Raw genomic sequence first — 16,474 nt, 5'->3', positions numbered from 1 at the left:
TGTAAGAGGCATGGATTTGTACATATATGTGTGCACTCATGAGGTGCGTGTGTGTTGTATACATTTGTGGGTGATGCACATGACTATAGACGTGGGTGCTCTGTTTGATTGCTGTACTTGGGTATGCATCTAGTAGCTCACTTTTCTTTTTTTTTCTCTCCCCAGAAAACAAGAGTCACTTTGAGCGTTTCCGCTGGCCACCCGTGTGGTATCTGAAGGAGGAAGATCGCTATCTGCGATGTAAGAAGGAACGAGAGCGAGAGGAAGAGCTTTTGCGCAAGCAGCACAGTAAAAGCAAGTGGTGTTTTTGGCACTCATCTGTATCCTGAGCCCAGCACTTGTCTGTAGGTGCCTTCCTCTGTCTTCTGTTGCCTGGCTCTGTGCTGCCAGAAGATGGGCCTAGATCCTGGCTGAGTTTGATTACAGATTAAGATACTCAGTATTATTCAGTGCTCAGTGATTATCCCTCACTTTGTGGTTGCCTGATATCCTGAGGATTGTGTTAAATTGCACTAATCGGCTGCAGTTTGCTGTGCTGCTCTGGCACTTACTGGGTGATATGGTTACATTATACTATTGTGTGCACGTTCTAGCTCATTCTACTGCTTTAGGCTGGTGACGGACACTTAGCAATGTTTGCATGCCTACCTGGTGGTGGGGGGAGGGGGTTGTTAAAGGAAGACTGTGCCAGTAACAGGGAGTGCAACTGTCAAGGGTCAGTATGGGTACAAAATCATCTGGGGTGTCTACTAACAAGGCAAACAGAACATATTACCAGCCACAGAGGAAACTACTGTGGCCTTTTACATAGAGACATCAGTTGTTAATCTAGAGCAAATTCACAAAGAATGAGAGGTCTCACCTTAGTGAATCAGAACCATTAGATAACATAGGAAGTAAAGCACAACCTGTAGATTTTCATACAGTGAGTGAGCTTATGGGTTTATGGTCTCTGTGTATAGAATATTAACTACATGCACATTATTAAGATTTGTTAGGTTATAGGAATACCTTGCACCATTATACATAACAATGTAACTGACCTTCATAATTGGTTTATGGGGTACACACCATAGATCCTGAAAACTGACGCACTAGAGAAGTGTTGGAGAGAAAGCCAATTACCGGAATAATCCCCAATATCTTCATGCAGGAAATAGTAAAGAAAGTGATGATTACAAAGGAAAAACAGACGTATTTTTCATCTGGATTAGAGGTTAATAGCTCTGTAACCTAGAGTTGTTTTATTCACCCGACACCACCTGACACCGAGCGCTAAATGTATCTCATAGCGGTGAGCAGTGACACCGTCAGCCCCTCTACAGAAGTAGTAGTAGTAATAGGCACGTGCTGTGTGTGCGCTTTGTTCCCTTCTCGTTATACTATATAGTATGATAATTTCACAGGTCCCTGGAAGTGCCAACAAGCTGGAGGAATGGGACACTTCATCCATTTAATAGGACAACAATATCACTTTCACTCCGTAAGTAATACGAGTTAAGTAGGAAAAGGAACCCCAAATAAGGTACCGGTGCTGCCCCTTTAAATTAAACTGTGAAATAAGGAAAGAAAGAAAGAATAAGGGGCTAATAGCACTCACACCTACCTATGAAGTATACACATAAAATGAAACTTTAATTGGAATAGATTAAAATCAGAGAAGACTCTGTACTCAACGCACTAAACCCATACCCCATAAAAAGCCGTTTGTCACTCCCCTGTTTCCTGGCCGATATCAGGAAGTGTTGGCTTTATATGTCAGGAGTGACAATTACGGTTAAATGTACAACAGACGCGTTTCGGACGTTCCGCGGCCTTTCTCAATGTTGTGGAAATAGTGTAAAATGAACCATTCATTTTACACTATTTCCACAACTGTTATTGGCCAGGAAACAGGGGAGTGACATACAGCTTTTTATGGGGTAATGGGTTTAGTGTATACTTCATAGGTAGGTGTGAGTGCTATTAGCCCCTTATTCTTTCTTTTCTTATTTCACACTTCATCCATTTGCATGGCCATTATCATTTCTTATGCCATTAGGTAGTATGTATGTTGGGGTTTCAGCTTTGCTTTGTGACCTGTACACTGGGACTTTACCTTTTAAAGGATATTTTCTTAAACAGTCTTTTTCTTTGGTTCTCGTTGCTGAGATTCTTACACAGAGCTGTGCATTCATTATAGCAGTTAGCCAGTGTCTGCATCATTAATCAGAGCACTTGCTTCATTTTATATAAGTGACTATGGATACAGATACTGAGCTTGCTGTGTTTTCATTGTATTTTATTATTTCTTCCCACTCGTGTATCGTTTTATAGTATGATTTTGGTCCTCTTCTTCCTCAGAGCAGGGTAAAAACCACCCTGACATAGGATGGACATTTGCTATACGGATCAAAATGTAATCAAGGATTTACTTCCCCCCCAAAATAACAAACTCTTCTGCCAGAGCAGATCTGACACCATCTTACCCCCATGATGCTGTGGGTCCTGAATATTCAGTTTTCCCTCTGTTGACAGTTTGACTCAGGCCATAGTTATGTTTCTGTTTGAGGTTTATTCTAGCTGCATGATTCAGGAGAGTTTACTTAATATTTATTGATTGGTTTGTTGTATATGTGTGCCCCAGCAGTTGTAAATGCTTTTTTGTTTCTTAGCTTTGAGTGCCGTTCTAAGTTTGCTTGTTACCATTTTTATATGAGAGTGAATAATGCAGGTTATTCTCCTCTTATACCGAGCAAGAGAGGTTCATTACTAAAGGGACAGTTTAGACCAAATGCTTAATCTTTATTACTTATTGTTACATACCAGACAAGCATTTTGCAAAGAAGTACATAAAACTTTTAAATAATGATAGTTTGTTAGCAGCCGAAAATGGCCGCCAAACTAAGTCACCAAGTCCTCTCTTATGGTGAATTATGTTTTCTTTAACATTGTTGCTGTATCCTTGGTCAGATACTTAGCTGGTTCAGTGGACCAGTTGTGCAACTACAGCGTCTCCCTAACACAATGCCTGTGTGTCAGTATGTTTCATGGACAGCTTTAGGTCATGCAGATGGTTCTTTGTAAGACCAGCATTTTTTCCTGGCTTTGACTTTCATTCATCACTTTGGCACTGAACTTACAGCTATAACACTAGGATGGTGCGGCAGGAACAAGCTTTACACTTAGCATTACAGATTGTTAAATAAAAATTGGGAACTAGAAATATTTATTTGTTATTTGGCTCCTAGTTACAATTTAGCATTACAGATGTTTGATATATATTATAATAGATGAAGGACTACCCTGACACATTTATTTTCTAGCCTAGGATAATTTCTCCAGTCAATATTTTCATTTTTGTGAAAAGAGAATGAAGAGCTGATTGTAGACCTAGAAGGAGAGCAGCAGTTATGTATTTGTATTGTGCTTCCTGGAGTATGGAAATGTCTTCAGGGCATCTTTACTTAAGTATGAGTTGGATCCTACAAACTTTCATGAGAGTTTTTTTTGCACCATATACCCTACTAGTTCCTCAATGTATCATTATCACATGGGTGTGACATTGGTTTCAGTATTACTTTAGGGTAGTGTATAAAGATACTCCTAATCATTATATAGAATGCTTTGTACAGACAGACACTCTATGGCATTCAGATAGCAGGTGCCAATCTTCCCTTTGTATTATGGTGTCCATCATACGACTGCACCCTTTACACCTTAAGCCTCCACAGCAAGTCCCTGTTATTTTGTGGTGTAACCTTGTAGTTTAGTTACAAAAACAGCCACAGTCTCTAGCCAAGCCACTCACCTCAGTTGCTAATGTTTACAGCACAACTTTATCCCAAATCAAACCTTATAACCTTTTGGTGCCTTTTTAACAGTATTTTGAGCTAAATTAGAGGTCTTATCCCAATTAACAGTGTTAACGCAGAAACAAAAAGCTAGGAAACCTTCTGTGGCCAAGCTTGGGTTCTCCAGCATTTTCCCTCCTACCCAAGGAAATGTGACTGCCTTGTATTGGAGTAGCTTTTCAGGGCAATGGCACACCTGAAAATGGCAAAAGTATTATGAGACTATGGGGCAAGCCCTATGTACATGCAGATCATAGGGGGGTAGTGTTTGCTGGAGAGACTTGCAGGGTCCTTGGGAATTCCACACGGAAGGTGTTCCTACATCCAAGGGCTGTTTGTAATAAAGATTTTGTAAACTGATATAACATTTGTATACTTCAGCTGTGTGTACTACAGCCACTGACTTGTTTGTTTAATAAATCTTTTGTATGAGCAGCCTGGTGTGTTCTTATTTAATAAGAGAGAAATGTGGGTAATAAAGTTCACTTGAGGGGATATTTCAGTGAAAGAAAGAAATATACATCTGCTGCCTCCAGTTGTGCCCCAGCTGCTGTCTGTACTTAGCATGCCGTTGCTTCCCAAACATCATTTCATTAAGTTTTATGTAGCTTTACTGTTCTGCCACATTGTTTCAGCTGTAGCTATGTTTATCTACAGATGCGCCCCAGCTGCCACATCATTGTTTGTCTAAAGAAGTGCCCCAGCTGCCACATCATCGCTCTTTGTCTACAGATGCACACTAATTGCCACATCATTGTTACATTTGCCTACAGACGCTTCCCAGCTGAAACATTGTTGTTTGTTTACAGTTGCACCAGTTTCCACATCATCATCATGTTTATCTACAGTTGCGCCACAGTTGCCACATCATCGTTGTGTTTGTCTACAGACGCGCCCCAACTGCCGCATCATAATTGCATTTGCCTACAGACGCATCCCAGCTGACACAACGTTGTTTGTCTACAGTTGCACCAGTTTCCACATCATCATCGTGTTTGTCTACAGTTGCACCAGTTTCCACATCATCATCGTGTTTGTCTACTGTTGCACCAGTTTCCACATCATCGTGTTTGTCTACAGTTGCACCAGTTTCCACATTATCGTGTTTGTCTACAGTTGCGCCACATCATCATTGTGTTTGTCTACAGACGCGTCTCAGCTGACACAACGTTGTTTGTCTACAGTTGCACCAGTTTCCACATCATGGTGTTTGTCTACATTTGCGCCACATCATCATTGTGTTTGTCTACAGACGCGCCCCAGCTGCCACATCATCATTGCATTTGCCTACAGATGAGTCCCAGCTGACACAACCTTGTTGTTTGTTTACAGTTGCACCAGTTTCCACATCATCATCGTGTTTGTCTACAGTTGTGCCACATCATTGTTGTGTTTGTCTACAGACGTGTCCCAGCTGACACAACATTGTTTGTCTACAGTTGCACCAGTTTCCACATCATCATCATGTTTGTCTACAGTTGCACCACATCGTCGTCGTGTTTGTCTACAGACGCGCCCCAGCTGCCACACCATCATTATGTTTGTCTACAGACGCATTCCAGTTGCCACATCATTGTTGTTTGTCTACAGTTGCGCCAATGTTGCCATGTTATTACTGTGTTTTCAAGGCTTCTGCACATCTCCCTCTTCCAGGTGTAAACATCATATGATTATGTATAGCTTAAGTGTAAGTTGTTTTGGTTATTGTATAGCAATAAGTTCCGTACTAACGCCTGTAAAAGGGAGGTTAGCTGGAAGTTTAAATACACAGCAGATTGGTTTCTACTTTTGAACTCTAAGTAGACACTGCCGTCTGTACCCTCCATCTCTTCCTCATGCTTGCAGCCAGTCTGTGCCAACACTAAAGAAACACCTGGCCCTACACAGGACACTTTCTATGCTATTATATCCCAGCTGCCACATCATTATGCTGGTTTACAACTGAAACCAAAAAAAATGTCCCCCAACTGCTGCATCATTACATTTGGCTGTTCCGTTTGTTGTACCCTTGTGCCATAGCTATCTTGTTACATTTATTGTGCCAGTGTTTCCTAGTTGTTGTAAAATTACATTTGATGTACCATTGAAACATGACTATTATTACACTTGGCAGTCATTCAATTTGGCGTACTATTGTACCTTACTTATAGTGTCATTACACTTGACATAGTGTTATTCCCAAAGGGGAAACATAACAAATGTGCTATATATCAAATAACCTCCCTTAAGGAGACACTGCCTGCCCAAGCTTCATCGTTTACCCGTGTACATCTTTTGTGTTGGCTGCTCTCAGGATTGAAAGTTGAATGCTTGCCTTTGGTTCTCATAGGTTCCTCGACAATGGCTGTGCAATCTGGTGCCCTATAACCTCAGAAACAAGGAAAACACTAGATTAAAGTAAATATAGATTCTTTATTGTTAGATGAATATCAGTCACATAGTGGTGCAGCTTCATTAACCAAAATGTATTGTCAGTATATTTATAAGAATCTTAGCAGTACTCTCCAAATAATATGTGAGTATATGGCAGGGTTATAACTTAATATATTTAACAATCTTTCTTTTTTTTTTTTTTTTTTTTTTTTTTTTTTTTTTTGTTTGTTTCAAAAGAGCTTTATTTAATCCATAAAGGCATACATCATATGCAAAAATAGATAAGTAACATGGCAATTCGTAATACAAACATAGTAATAGGAGAACCCATAACATAGAGAAAAATACTGTAAAGTTCTAACTTCACAGGTTCTCCGTTAGATCCATTACACTCTGTTTCTCACATTATTGAATTACATTCTTATTTATAACAGACAGCACTTTATCTATATGTAGCGAAAATACAGCATATCAATAACCAGGGTTAATATAAAAAGAGTCCAAACTTAAATCGTAAACAGTCTCTTTTGACGCTTCAGTGGGGCGGGTTAGCAATCATTAAACATAGGAGACCAGCAAGAGAGTAATGACCAGTTACGTTGCCTTCTGTTATAACCTTATGAGAAGGTTAGGTAGATCACCTCTGCATTTTACATTATCTACCTATTGCGTCTGTGGTGGGTTTCTGTGTGTTATGTTGGATTGAAATGTTGTTTCCACATAAGTGTCATGAGTTTGTGTGTTTCCACTGTGCCTGACTGTAAATGGTGATATCTTTCAAGGTTGAGGAAATGTTCTTCCTGTATTTTCCAGTCCTCTACTGTCGGTGTTATGTTTGATTTCCAGTGTTTGGGAATTAGGGATTTGGCGCTATTAATCATTAGTATAAGGAGGAGCCTGGCTACACTATTGTTGATCTTGGGGAGAGACAGGTATAGAAGGATTAGTGGATCATTAGGTATTTGTTTTCCTACTATGTCTGACATATGGCCAAGAACCCCCGCCCAAAATGTGTCTAAATTGTTACAACTCCACCAAATGTGTGTCAGGGTACCCTCCTCCCCGCAGCCCCTCCAACACCTACTGCTTGCTGTCTTGTATATTTTATTCAGTCTGCTGGGTGTTAGGTACCATCTCGTTAAAAATTTATAATTTGTCTCCAGTACCCTTACTGAGACAGATGATCTCTTAGTTTCGTTAAATGCTTTCTGCCAGTCTTTCTCTGTTATATCTAGTCCCAATTCCCTCTCCCATGTTCGAGTGTAATTTGGCAATTTTTGTGTCTCTCCTTTCAATAGTTGTTTGTATATTATAGAGATTAAATGTCTAGGGGTGTCATCTGATAGACATAGTGTCTCAAAAGGGGTTGGCTTTCTTGTTAGATATTGCTTTTTGGGATGTGTATGAATGTAATGTCCTATTTGCATGTAGGAGTACCAGTTAACAGTGATATCTGGATGTGAATCTAAGGTTGTTTCCAGAGGGCCTATCTTCCCGTCTTGGAGAAATATTGAGATGACCCTGTGTTTAATGTGTGTTCCTGGGTTTCCCTGTTTGTCTTTTTGATTCCAGGGGAGTGAGGCGTTGTTGCATATGGGTTGCATCGGGGAGGTAATATTAGATATGAATGTGGTGGTATTTATCAGTCTATCCCATGTCTGAAAAAATTCCTCCAGTATCTGGTAGTGTTTGAGGATTGTCGGATGTTGCTTAGCAGGTAGCCATGCCGCAATTCCAGCATTACATAGCCCCAGTACATGTCTATCAATTTGTACCCATTGCTTATATATGTTATTTGTGCACCACTCCACTAGATTTTGTAAAGCTATTGCTGTTTTGTAAATATGTATGTTTGGTACCCCTAGGCCTCCGCAATCTTTGGGCATATACATTGTCTGTTTAGCTATTCTTGGCCTAATTCCTTGCCATATGAACTGTTCTATTAATGATTGAATCTTAGATAGGTATTGGTGTGGGACATGGATGGGGGCTGTTTGCAGTAAATACAGGAGTCTAGGGAGAACATTCATTTTTATCACGTTTATTCTTCCTATCCACGAGATAGACTTACTCTTCCAGCTGGAAAGGTCGGTAATAAGAGTATTTTCAAGGGTTTTATAATTAGCCTGGAATACAGTTTTGGTGTCTGTTGCCAGAAATATACCTAGATATTTAAGTTTTGTACTTTGTATTTTAAGTGGGCAAGTTTGTGTCAATTGTTGAAATTTTTCCTCCTCGTATGTTAGATTTAACATTTCGGATTTGTTAGTGTTAATTAAGAAATGGGATACTTTTCCATAATTTTGGAATATTTCTAATGTCTTTGGCAGTGAGGTCTCAATCTCTGTTAACGTAAGTAGAACATCATCAGCGTATAAGGCAAGCTTGTGTTCTGTGTCCCCTATTTGTATTCCTTTGATTTGTGTGTTATTTTTTATTGCTTGCGCTAGTGCCTCTATTGAGATTGCAAAGAGGACCGGCGAGAGTGGGCATCCCTGCCTAGTTCCATTTCTAATGTGAAGTTTGTCTGACAGTATGCCGTTCACTTTAATCCGGGCCACGGGGCATGTGTATAGAGAGAAGACGTATTGAATAAATTTGTCGCCAAATTTCATTTTATGCATTACTGCTTTTAGGAATTGCCAATTTATCCTATCGAAGGCTTTCTCCGCATCCGTGGATATAAGGACCGCTGGTGTTTTATTGTGCTTAACATAGGATATTAGTTGTAGAGCCTTAAGGGTGTTGTCCTTGGCTTCTCTACCTGGGATAAAACCCGCTTGATCCGTGTTTATTAATTTAGGTAAAAACTGGTTTATTCTATGTGCCAGAACTTTAGCGAAAATCTTAACGTCCGAGTTCAGAAGAGAAATCGGGCGAAAATTCTCAGGTGTATTGGGTTCCTTTCCTGGTTTCGGCAGTACCGTGATATGCGCCTCTAACATATTTTCTGTAAATCCGTTATTGCTTAAAAGAGAATTGAACAGCCTCACTAACGGGGGAATTAGATGATGAGGGTAGGTTTTATAGTATTTCATTCCAAATCCGTCTGGGCCCAGACTTTTGCCACTTGGCATAGACTTTATGGCTTTTTTAATTTCATCTACCGATATAGGTAGCTCAAGTTTCTCAGTTTCCTCCTTCTCTAGCTTAGGGAGATTTAACTCTGCTAGGAAGCCCTCAATATGTTGCGGTGTAGCTACCTCTGGGATATTATATAGTGATGTATAATATTGTCTGAATGTCTCGGCAATACTCTTGCTGTCTTTATGTGTAGCCCCTTGTTTGTTTTTGATATAGTGAACATGTGTGTTTAGTTGCCTCCTTCTCAAGGCTTTTGCTAATGATGTGCCTGTCTTGTCTCTGACATCAAAATATTTTTGTTTTAGGTATGCAGCTTTCCTTTGGTATTCCTTAGTGAGGTAACTCCTTAATGATTGTCTAGCTTTTTGCAAGGATGTTAGTATGTCTGAGGATCGTGGATTTGATTTGTGCTCTTTCTCCCAATACCTTATTTGTGCCAGTGTGGAATTTAGGAATTGCCTGTTCTCTTTATTTTCCCTTGCCTTTCTTGCTATAAGTTCCCCTCTGACTACGCACTTGTGTGCCTCCCAGACTGTCCCATCCAGTGTGTCCACTGTTGTATTCTCTCTAAAGAAGTTGTCAAGTGTCCTGTCTATGGCTTGTTTGGTTAGGGGGTCCCCTAGCATGTGTTCATCCAGTCTCCAGGTATGTGCTTTCTGTGGGATATCTGGCCATTCTATCCCGCATTGTACCGGTGCGTGATCTGCCCACGTGGTGGGCAGAATTTTGGAGTCTATAATCAAAGCTAGCTCTAGTTGGTCTGTTAGTATATAATCTATCCTGGTAAATGTGTTATGTGGGTTTGAGTAAAATGTATAATCCCTAGTTTGTCCATTCACGGCTCTCCATACATCATGTAATTTCAGTTGGTGTAAAAGGCTCTTGACAGCTTTGATTACTCGTGTAGGAGTGCTTGTGGATCCAGTAGAGGTATCCATTTGCGGGTCTAACGGTAGGTTAAAATCCCCTCCCAAGAACAGTGTTCCTTTTGCGTGGATCAGTAATGAGTGAAAGATGTTTTTGAATGTATGATGCTGATCTTTATTTGGGAGGTACACATTTGCTATGGTAACCGGTCTGTTAAATAATAGGCCCACTAGTATTATATACCTTCCGTTTTTATCTTTTTCTATATATGTGGGTTGGAATTGTATTGAGTTTTTGAATAATATGCCTACTTTAACAATCTTTCTTTAAACTAAACCCACCATTAAATATGCATATACTAAGACAATAAAATTAATATAAATACCTGAATTCTTTATTATTAGTAAATATCTATGAACACATTGAAATATATATATTTGTAAGAATCAGAATATGAATCAATATTATATGCGTTTAAAAACTATTCAAATATGCTATGCAGAGTTCATGCAAGTATATCCTTAAAATTAGCCTTACTTACAATAGATTTTCATTCAGTTAACACAATGAGATTCCAAGATCTTTAACTGCTAACATCCAAGCAATACAATTTTAACAATACTTAGTTAAACAATAGGACAGTATATATACTCTAATTCAAACACCAGAAGTTATATATATTATTTGTGCCAACAATCAAACTCTGAGTTATTACACTATATTTGCACAGATAAAATAGTTTAGCATTAAGGATATATGTTTAACAATACACAGACTATGGATATAAACTAAAATACAAACTGCTCTTTTAAATCTCTCAACTGTACTTTAAACTGCAGTGACTATGCCTATATTTTGTTTTAAAATATTACCTGTAATAAATATATATATATATATATATATATATATCAAAAGTCAAATAGCTTGTAGCCCAGCACTCCAACCAGGTGGAGCAGTCACGACCTGGGTGCAATCCTTATGAGGAATAATTATAGAAATCAGTACAGAAGAAGGGCACTCTCAGGATTTGTAGAAAGCAGAGTATTTTCTTTATTCTTAGAACATTAATACATGGTACATGTATTAATGTTCTAAGAATAAAGAAAATATTCTGCTTTCTACAAATCCTGAGAGTGCCCTTCTTCTGTACTGATTTTTATATATATATATATATATATATATATATATACACACATACATACATACATACATACACTTTACCAAATGATTTTCAGCTTCAAGACTTGTCCCACCTCATAATATACAAATAAGTGTAATTGCAATTGATCAGAAAAGTATGGCCCACTTTGCTTATAGTTTGACTGTCTCCCACGCAACAGTTTTCAGTCAGTTTAGCAAAATCCTTAGCAGCCAGTCTCTTACTCATCCTGCCTTCCAACTTATATTGTCTAATCATAGGTGAGGAATATGGGTGGCCTTTCGGAACCTTGTCCCTTCTTATTGGGCAGCCTGGGATATATGGTTGCTAGGGAAAATGCACCTTTGTTAGCAACCAATTGTCCTCTAGCTGTAATTCCTGCATCGCAACACAGGATTCTGTCCATCGGGGGGCCACATGACAAACAAAACAGATTCATTTAACCATTTCTAAACATTTTACAATATTTCCCATACAATGATTATATTAAACAATACTATAACATTGCATGATTCAATTACAATATTAATTATAGATGGGACAGTATCATATAATTTTTCTTGATTATTCTGATACCAAATACGTTATGTTTTCAACATTATATTATATTAAAGTAATTATACTGCTAATTATTCTGAAATTAATGGCATTTATACATCTGTTATATATATATATATGTGAAAAAAGAGAGAGAACAGCACTCCTGAGATAGAACAAAAGCTAGAATAACTTCCATGCCTGTTCATTTAAATTGCAATTCAGGGTGCGCGTTCTTTTTGCACATTTATATATATATATATATATATATATATATATATATATATATATATATATATTCATACAAGTACAGCATGTTTCACATTTCTAACAAATTCTGAATGTATGAATCTTGTCTGGGGTCCATATTCATAGGACATCTGGTTATTATATGTCTGAAAAATATAGAGACACAATAGGTTATTATTCCATACAGACTATACTGTATTTAGTATCTTTTAGCCCCATCTGGAACACAGAAAACAACATGTTATATATCATTCAAAAATGGGACTATCACAATTGCTATTCAATCCATACAGATTTGAATTTATCTCCCAGATATATATTCAATACAGTCTGGGGCATACATTTAATATGTTTATCTGCAATATTATCAATGTAGTTATTATTCAATACAGCAATTACCCATTTAATATAATATGTCCCATTTCAACATATATGTACATATATGGGTTATTTGAATTATTTCAAACACACATGAAAAATTTGCATCATTTCTTTTTCAAGAGGTATTTATTTTTATTTATGCTATAGAGGTAAATGCTAATTTGTCTGTTCTCTGCACATGGAAACACTCCACAGGGGACAATTTACACATGGCTGCTAAGCCACAGTTCCTTTGGAAAATGTCTGTATCTTCAAATATCTTCCCAGACGGATCGGCATCTCCGTTGGCGGGAAACCCATATATGGGCATGTACTTTTGAGACTTCCAGCATGCTAGTTTCCACTTGTTTGAAATTGTAAACATCTCATTAGGCCTTAAATCAATAGTCTTAGACATTTATGTCTCTATTCACTGTATAGGGCTAAGGGATGCTCTGAAGCTTGCACTTCCAATTAAGGAGCAAATGTTGTCTTTTGAATTTTTAAAGGGGTTGATGGCCAAATGTCTTAGTGTCAGAAGAAAATTTCAGTTACAATCTGATATGGACTTCATTTTCACACCCTAGCTAGAAATGTCTCTTTTGGAATGATTTCTATGAGTGTCTTGTGTAATTGGGAAAAAAAATATGGGGGAGGACTGACTATGGGTTTTAAATGAATCCTATACATCAGAATTGCAATTCTACAGCACATCTGATAAAATATACGGCCTCATATATACACACATCCTTTTTATATTATTTACATATATATATATATTAGTATATATACATATGTCATCGACCTGTACCCTGACATAATTCCCCCTTTCAAATATATGTAGGACACATGTATTTGAATTGGATCAAAGTCAGTGGTACTCTGTGAGCGTCAACATTTTTGAGCCTTCATGCTCATCAGCTAGGCATCTTTAAACTACAGTATATTTTTAGTGCTTTTGGAGATGTGACTTCATTCTCCCTCTATGACTTATAGTTGGGATCTAGGATGACACGCTCGCAGCTGATTGCTATGGACCCAGTTATCTATGAAACTTTAATTTTTGGGGATCCTTATTTTATAGGCCACTGGAGATATTTTGTCAGTAATGACAAAAGGTCCTTTCCATGAGGGAAGAAATGTCTTCTCCCTAACCTGATCTCTTCCAAATTTATAAAGATAAACTTTATCATTTATTTCATATTCCTTTTTGGACGTTTTGAGATCATAATAGGTTTTAGTGGCAGTTGCAGCTTTTCCTAAATTCCTTTGAGCAAATGCAAAGGCATATTGCAGGTGCTTTCTTAGGTTCTCCACATATTGATGTGTATTGGCAGCATTTATCAAGTTTTGGTCTGATGTATGGTACAGCAGATGCTGAGGTAGAACCATTCTCCTACCAGTCATCAGTTCAAAAGGTGACATCTTGGTAGCACTACTTGGAGTTGCTCTTAATGCCATTAAGACAAGAGGTAGTTTTACATCCCAGTCTTTACCCGTTTCACTCACAAACATTTTGAGGATTTTAACAATGGACTGGTTGTAACGCTCTACACCACCACTTGAGGCAGCTCTATAAGCAATATGGAGCTTTCTTTTTACCCCTAGTATTTTCCACATTTTGGTCATCACTTCGCTAGTGAAGTGGGTTCCCCGATCTGACTCGATTCTTTGGGGCAAACCAAATCTGGAAAACACATGGTTGATGAGCAATGCTGCGCATGTTTCAGCACTATTGTTAGGTGCACTGATGCACTCTACCCATTTAGTGAACAGGCATGTCACAGTTAACATGTATTTGTTACCTCTTGATGACCTTGTTACTGGACCAATAAAATCAATTTGTGTATCTGACCATGGCATTACCATCCCCCTTTTCTGCAATGGCGCTCTATGCGTTGGCGCAGTGGACAGATTAAACACCCTTGACAGTAGGTTTGAACATCTTTCAACATGTGTGGCCAAAAAGCATAGTCACGCAATATTTCATACGTGAGTTTGGCTCCACAATGACCAGATGTGGGAGCATCATGGGCATGTTGAAGCATTAGACCTCTCAACTTGGTGGGTACTACCCATTGCTGGATGCCAGTTTTGGAGGTTCTAATTAACAAACCATCCTGTAACTTGAATTGTGATCTGGATTTCATTAATATTCTAAGATCTTCTTTGCCAATACAATCATCTTTTTAGATGGGGTTGCTTTCAGGATCTTCTATGTGTTTATAGAAGATGCCTACAATGGGGTCTTCTTTTTGACTAGTGATCAGGTCCTCACTAGGAGAATCCTGACTCCATTGTACCAAGTTAGGCTCACTCTGTTGTTTTGCCAGGTTTCTGGTAATGGCTTCTACCTGAATTGCACCCATTAAGTGGTCAATATTAAGGAGTTCTCCAGTTATGGCTCCTTGCTTGGCTAATGAATCCGCAAGATCATTGCCTTCCTTATCAGGACCTAGCACCCTGGAATGACCCTTGGTCTTCTTCCAGTGTATGGTTAAATCATTGGATACCACCAAATTATCAATCTCGCAGAACAACTTGCCATGCTTGACTGGTTTGTTATTGCTTTTCTGCATGCCATTTCTTTTCCAAGTTGGCAGGTATTCAACAAAACTGTCACGCACATAATTTGAGTCAGTTATGATCACAAATTCATGAATTTTATGTTCAATAGCCATTTCAATGGTTTTTCGAACAGCAGTTCTGCAACTTGACTGGATCTTGGTCCAATGTTGAAACCTATAGTTATATTTGAGAATCCATTTGCCCAAGTTATACCAATGCCAGCGACTAATCTGCGCTCAGTATCAATAGTGGCATGGTAAGAACAACCATCAAAATACACCCAAGGTAATGTTTGACAATTATCCTCATTGTACATGTTATATGGGGAAAGTAATTGTTCCTCCAGAAAATCATCTTCTGATAATTCTTCCCTAGGATCCTTAGCAGTACAGTCGTGGAGCTCAGCAAGCCCCTGTGTGACTGGATTCTTTTTATTCTACTTGTAGCGAATTTTTAAAGGCCAGCCTTGTAAGGAAAGAGTCCACGCTGTTATGCGGCTATTTGACAAATTCCCTTCTCTTATTCTCTCACTTTGCAAATATAGCAAAGGCTGGTGGGCCGTTTCTACAATAATTTTCTCGCCCTGTATATAGCTGCGGAAATTTTGTAGAGCCCATACCGTAGATAAGAGTGCTTTTTCGCAATCGCTAAACTTTATTTTCACTGGGGATAGAGTTTTGCTCGCATAAGCAATTACTTTGCTTAAATTATCATGCTTTTGGTATAAAACAGCACTCATGCTTACATCTGTGTAACCTGTCTCTAAGAAGAAAGGTTTACCACCTTCAGGGTATGCTAAGCAATGTGCTTGTGTGAGTTTTCTTTTCAGCTCTTTGATGGCTGTCTCTTGAGACTCACTCCAGTGCCATTTCACATCGTTCTTTAGAAGAAGTAGTAGTGGTATAGCTAACTCTGCATAATTATCAATGAATTTGCAAGAATAATTTGTCATACCCAGGAATGATCTCAATTCCTTTAAGTTAGTTGGGTTATTAGAATTTACTATAGCTTCCACCTTTTTCTTCTGAGGATTTAGCCCTTCAGAAGTAACTTCATGTCCCAAGAAGTTTACACGAGTGCGGCACCATTGAGCTTTTTGTAGGGATAATTTGACACCTGCCCTTTTAAGTTGGCTGAGGACGTGTTTAAGCTCTGCGATGTGTTTTTCAAAGTCTGTGCTTTTGATTAAAACATCATCAACATAAGATAAGGTCCCCCTTTCCAGTGCATCAGGCATAGCCTTATGCATGAATACCGCAAATTCATGTCCAGAATTTATGTATCCAAAAGGGAGTCTCTGAAATGCATATTGGACCTTTTGGAATGAGAATGCCAGCTTATACTGGTCCTCCTTGTGTACTTTTATGGTCCAATATCCCTGTGCACAATCAATGGCTGTCATGCAACCAGGTGATATTAATAAGTAAAAATTAGATTTGTAGCT

General features: G+C 38.5%; 1 protein-coding gene across 2 annotated transcripts in view; it reads left to right on the top strand.

Annotated features, from left to right (window-relative positions):
* Positions 1-4,268, top strand: part of LOC128650447 (rho-related BTB domain-containing protein 2) — a 315,002-nt gene extending 310,734 nt beyond the window's left edge. For both annotated transcript variants that reach the window (XM_053704389.1, XM_053704391.1), the window contains one exon: positions 166-4,268. In XM_053704389.1, the coding sequence (XP_053560364.1) occupies positions 166-329 (164 nt within the window). In that variant the 3' untranslated portion in view covers positions 330-4,268. The remainder of the gene's footprint in view (positions 1-165) is intronic.
* The last annotated feature ends 12,206 nt before the right edge of the window (positions 4,269-16,474 follow it).

This window comes from Bombina bombina, chromosome 2, assembly GCF_027579735.1.
Source record: "Bombina bombina isolate aBomBom1 chromosome 2, aBomBom1.pri, whole genome shotgun sequence".
Lineage (NCBI taxonomy): Eukaryota > Metazoa > Chordata > Amphibia > Anura > Bombinatoridae > Bombina > Bombina bombina.
This window is presented reverse-complemented; position numbering and strand designations above follow the sequence as displayed.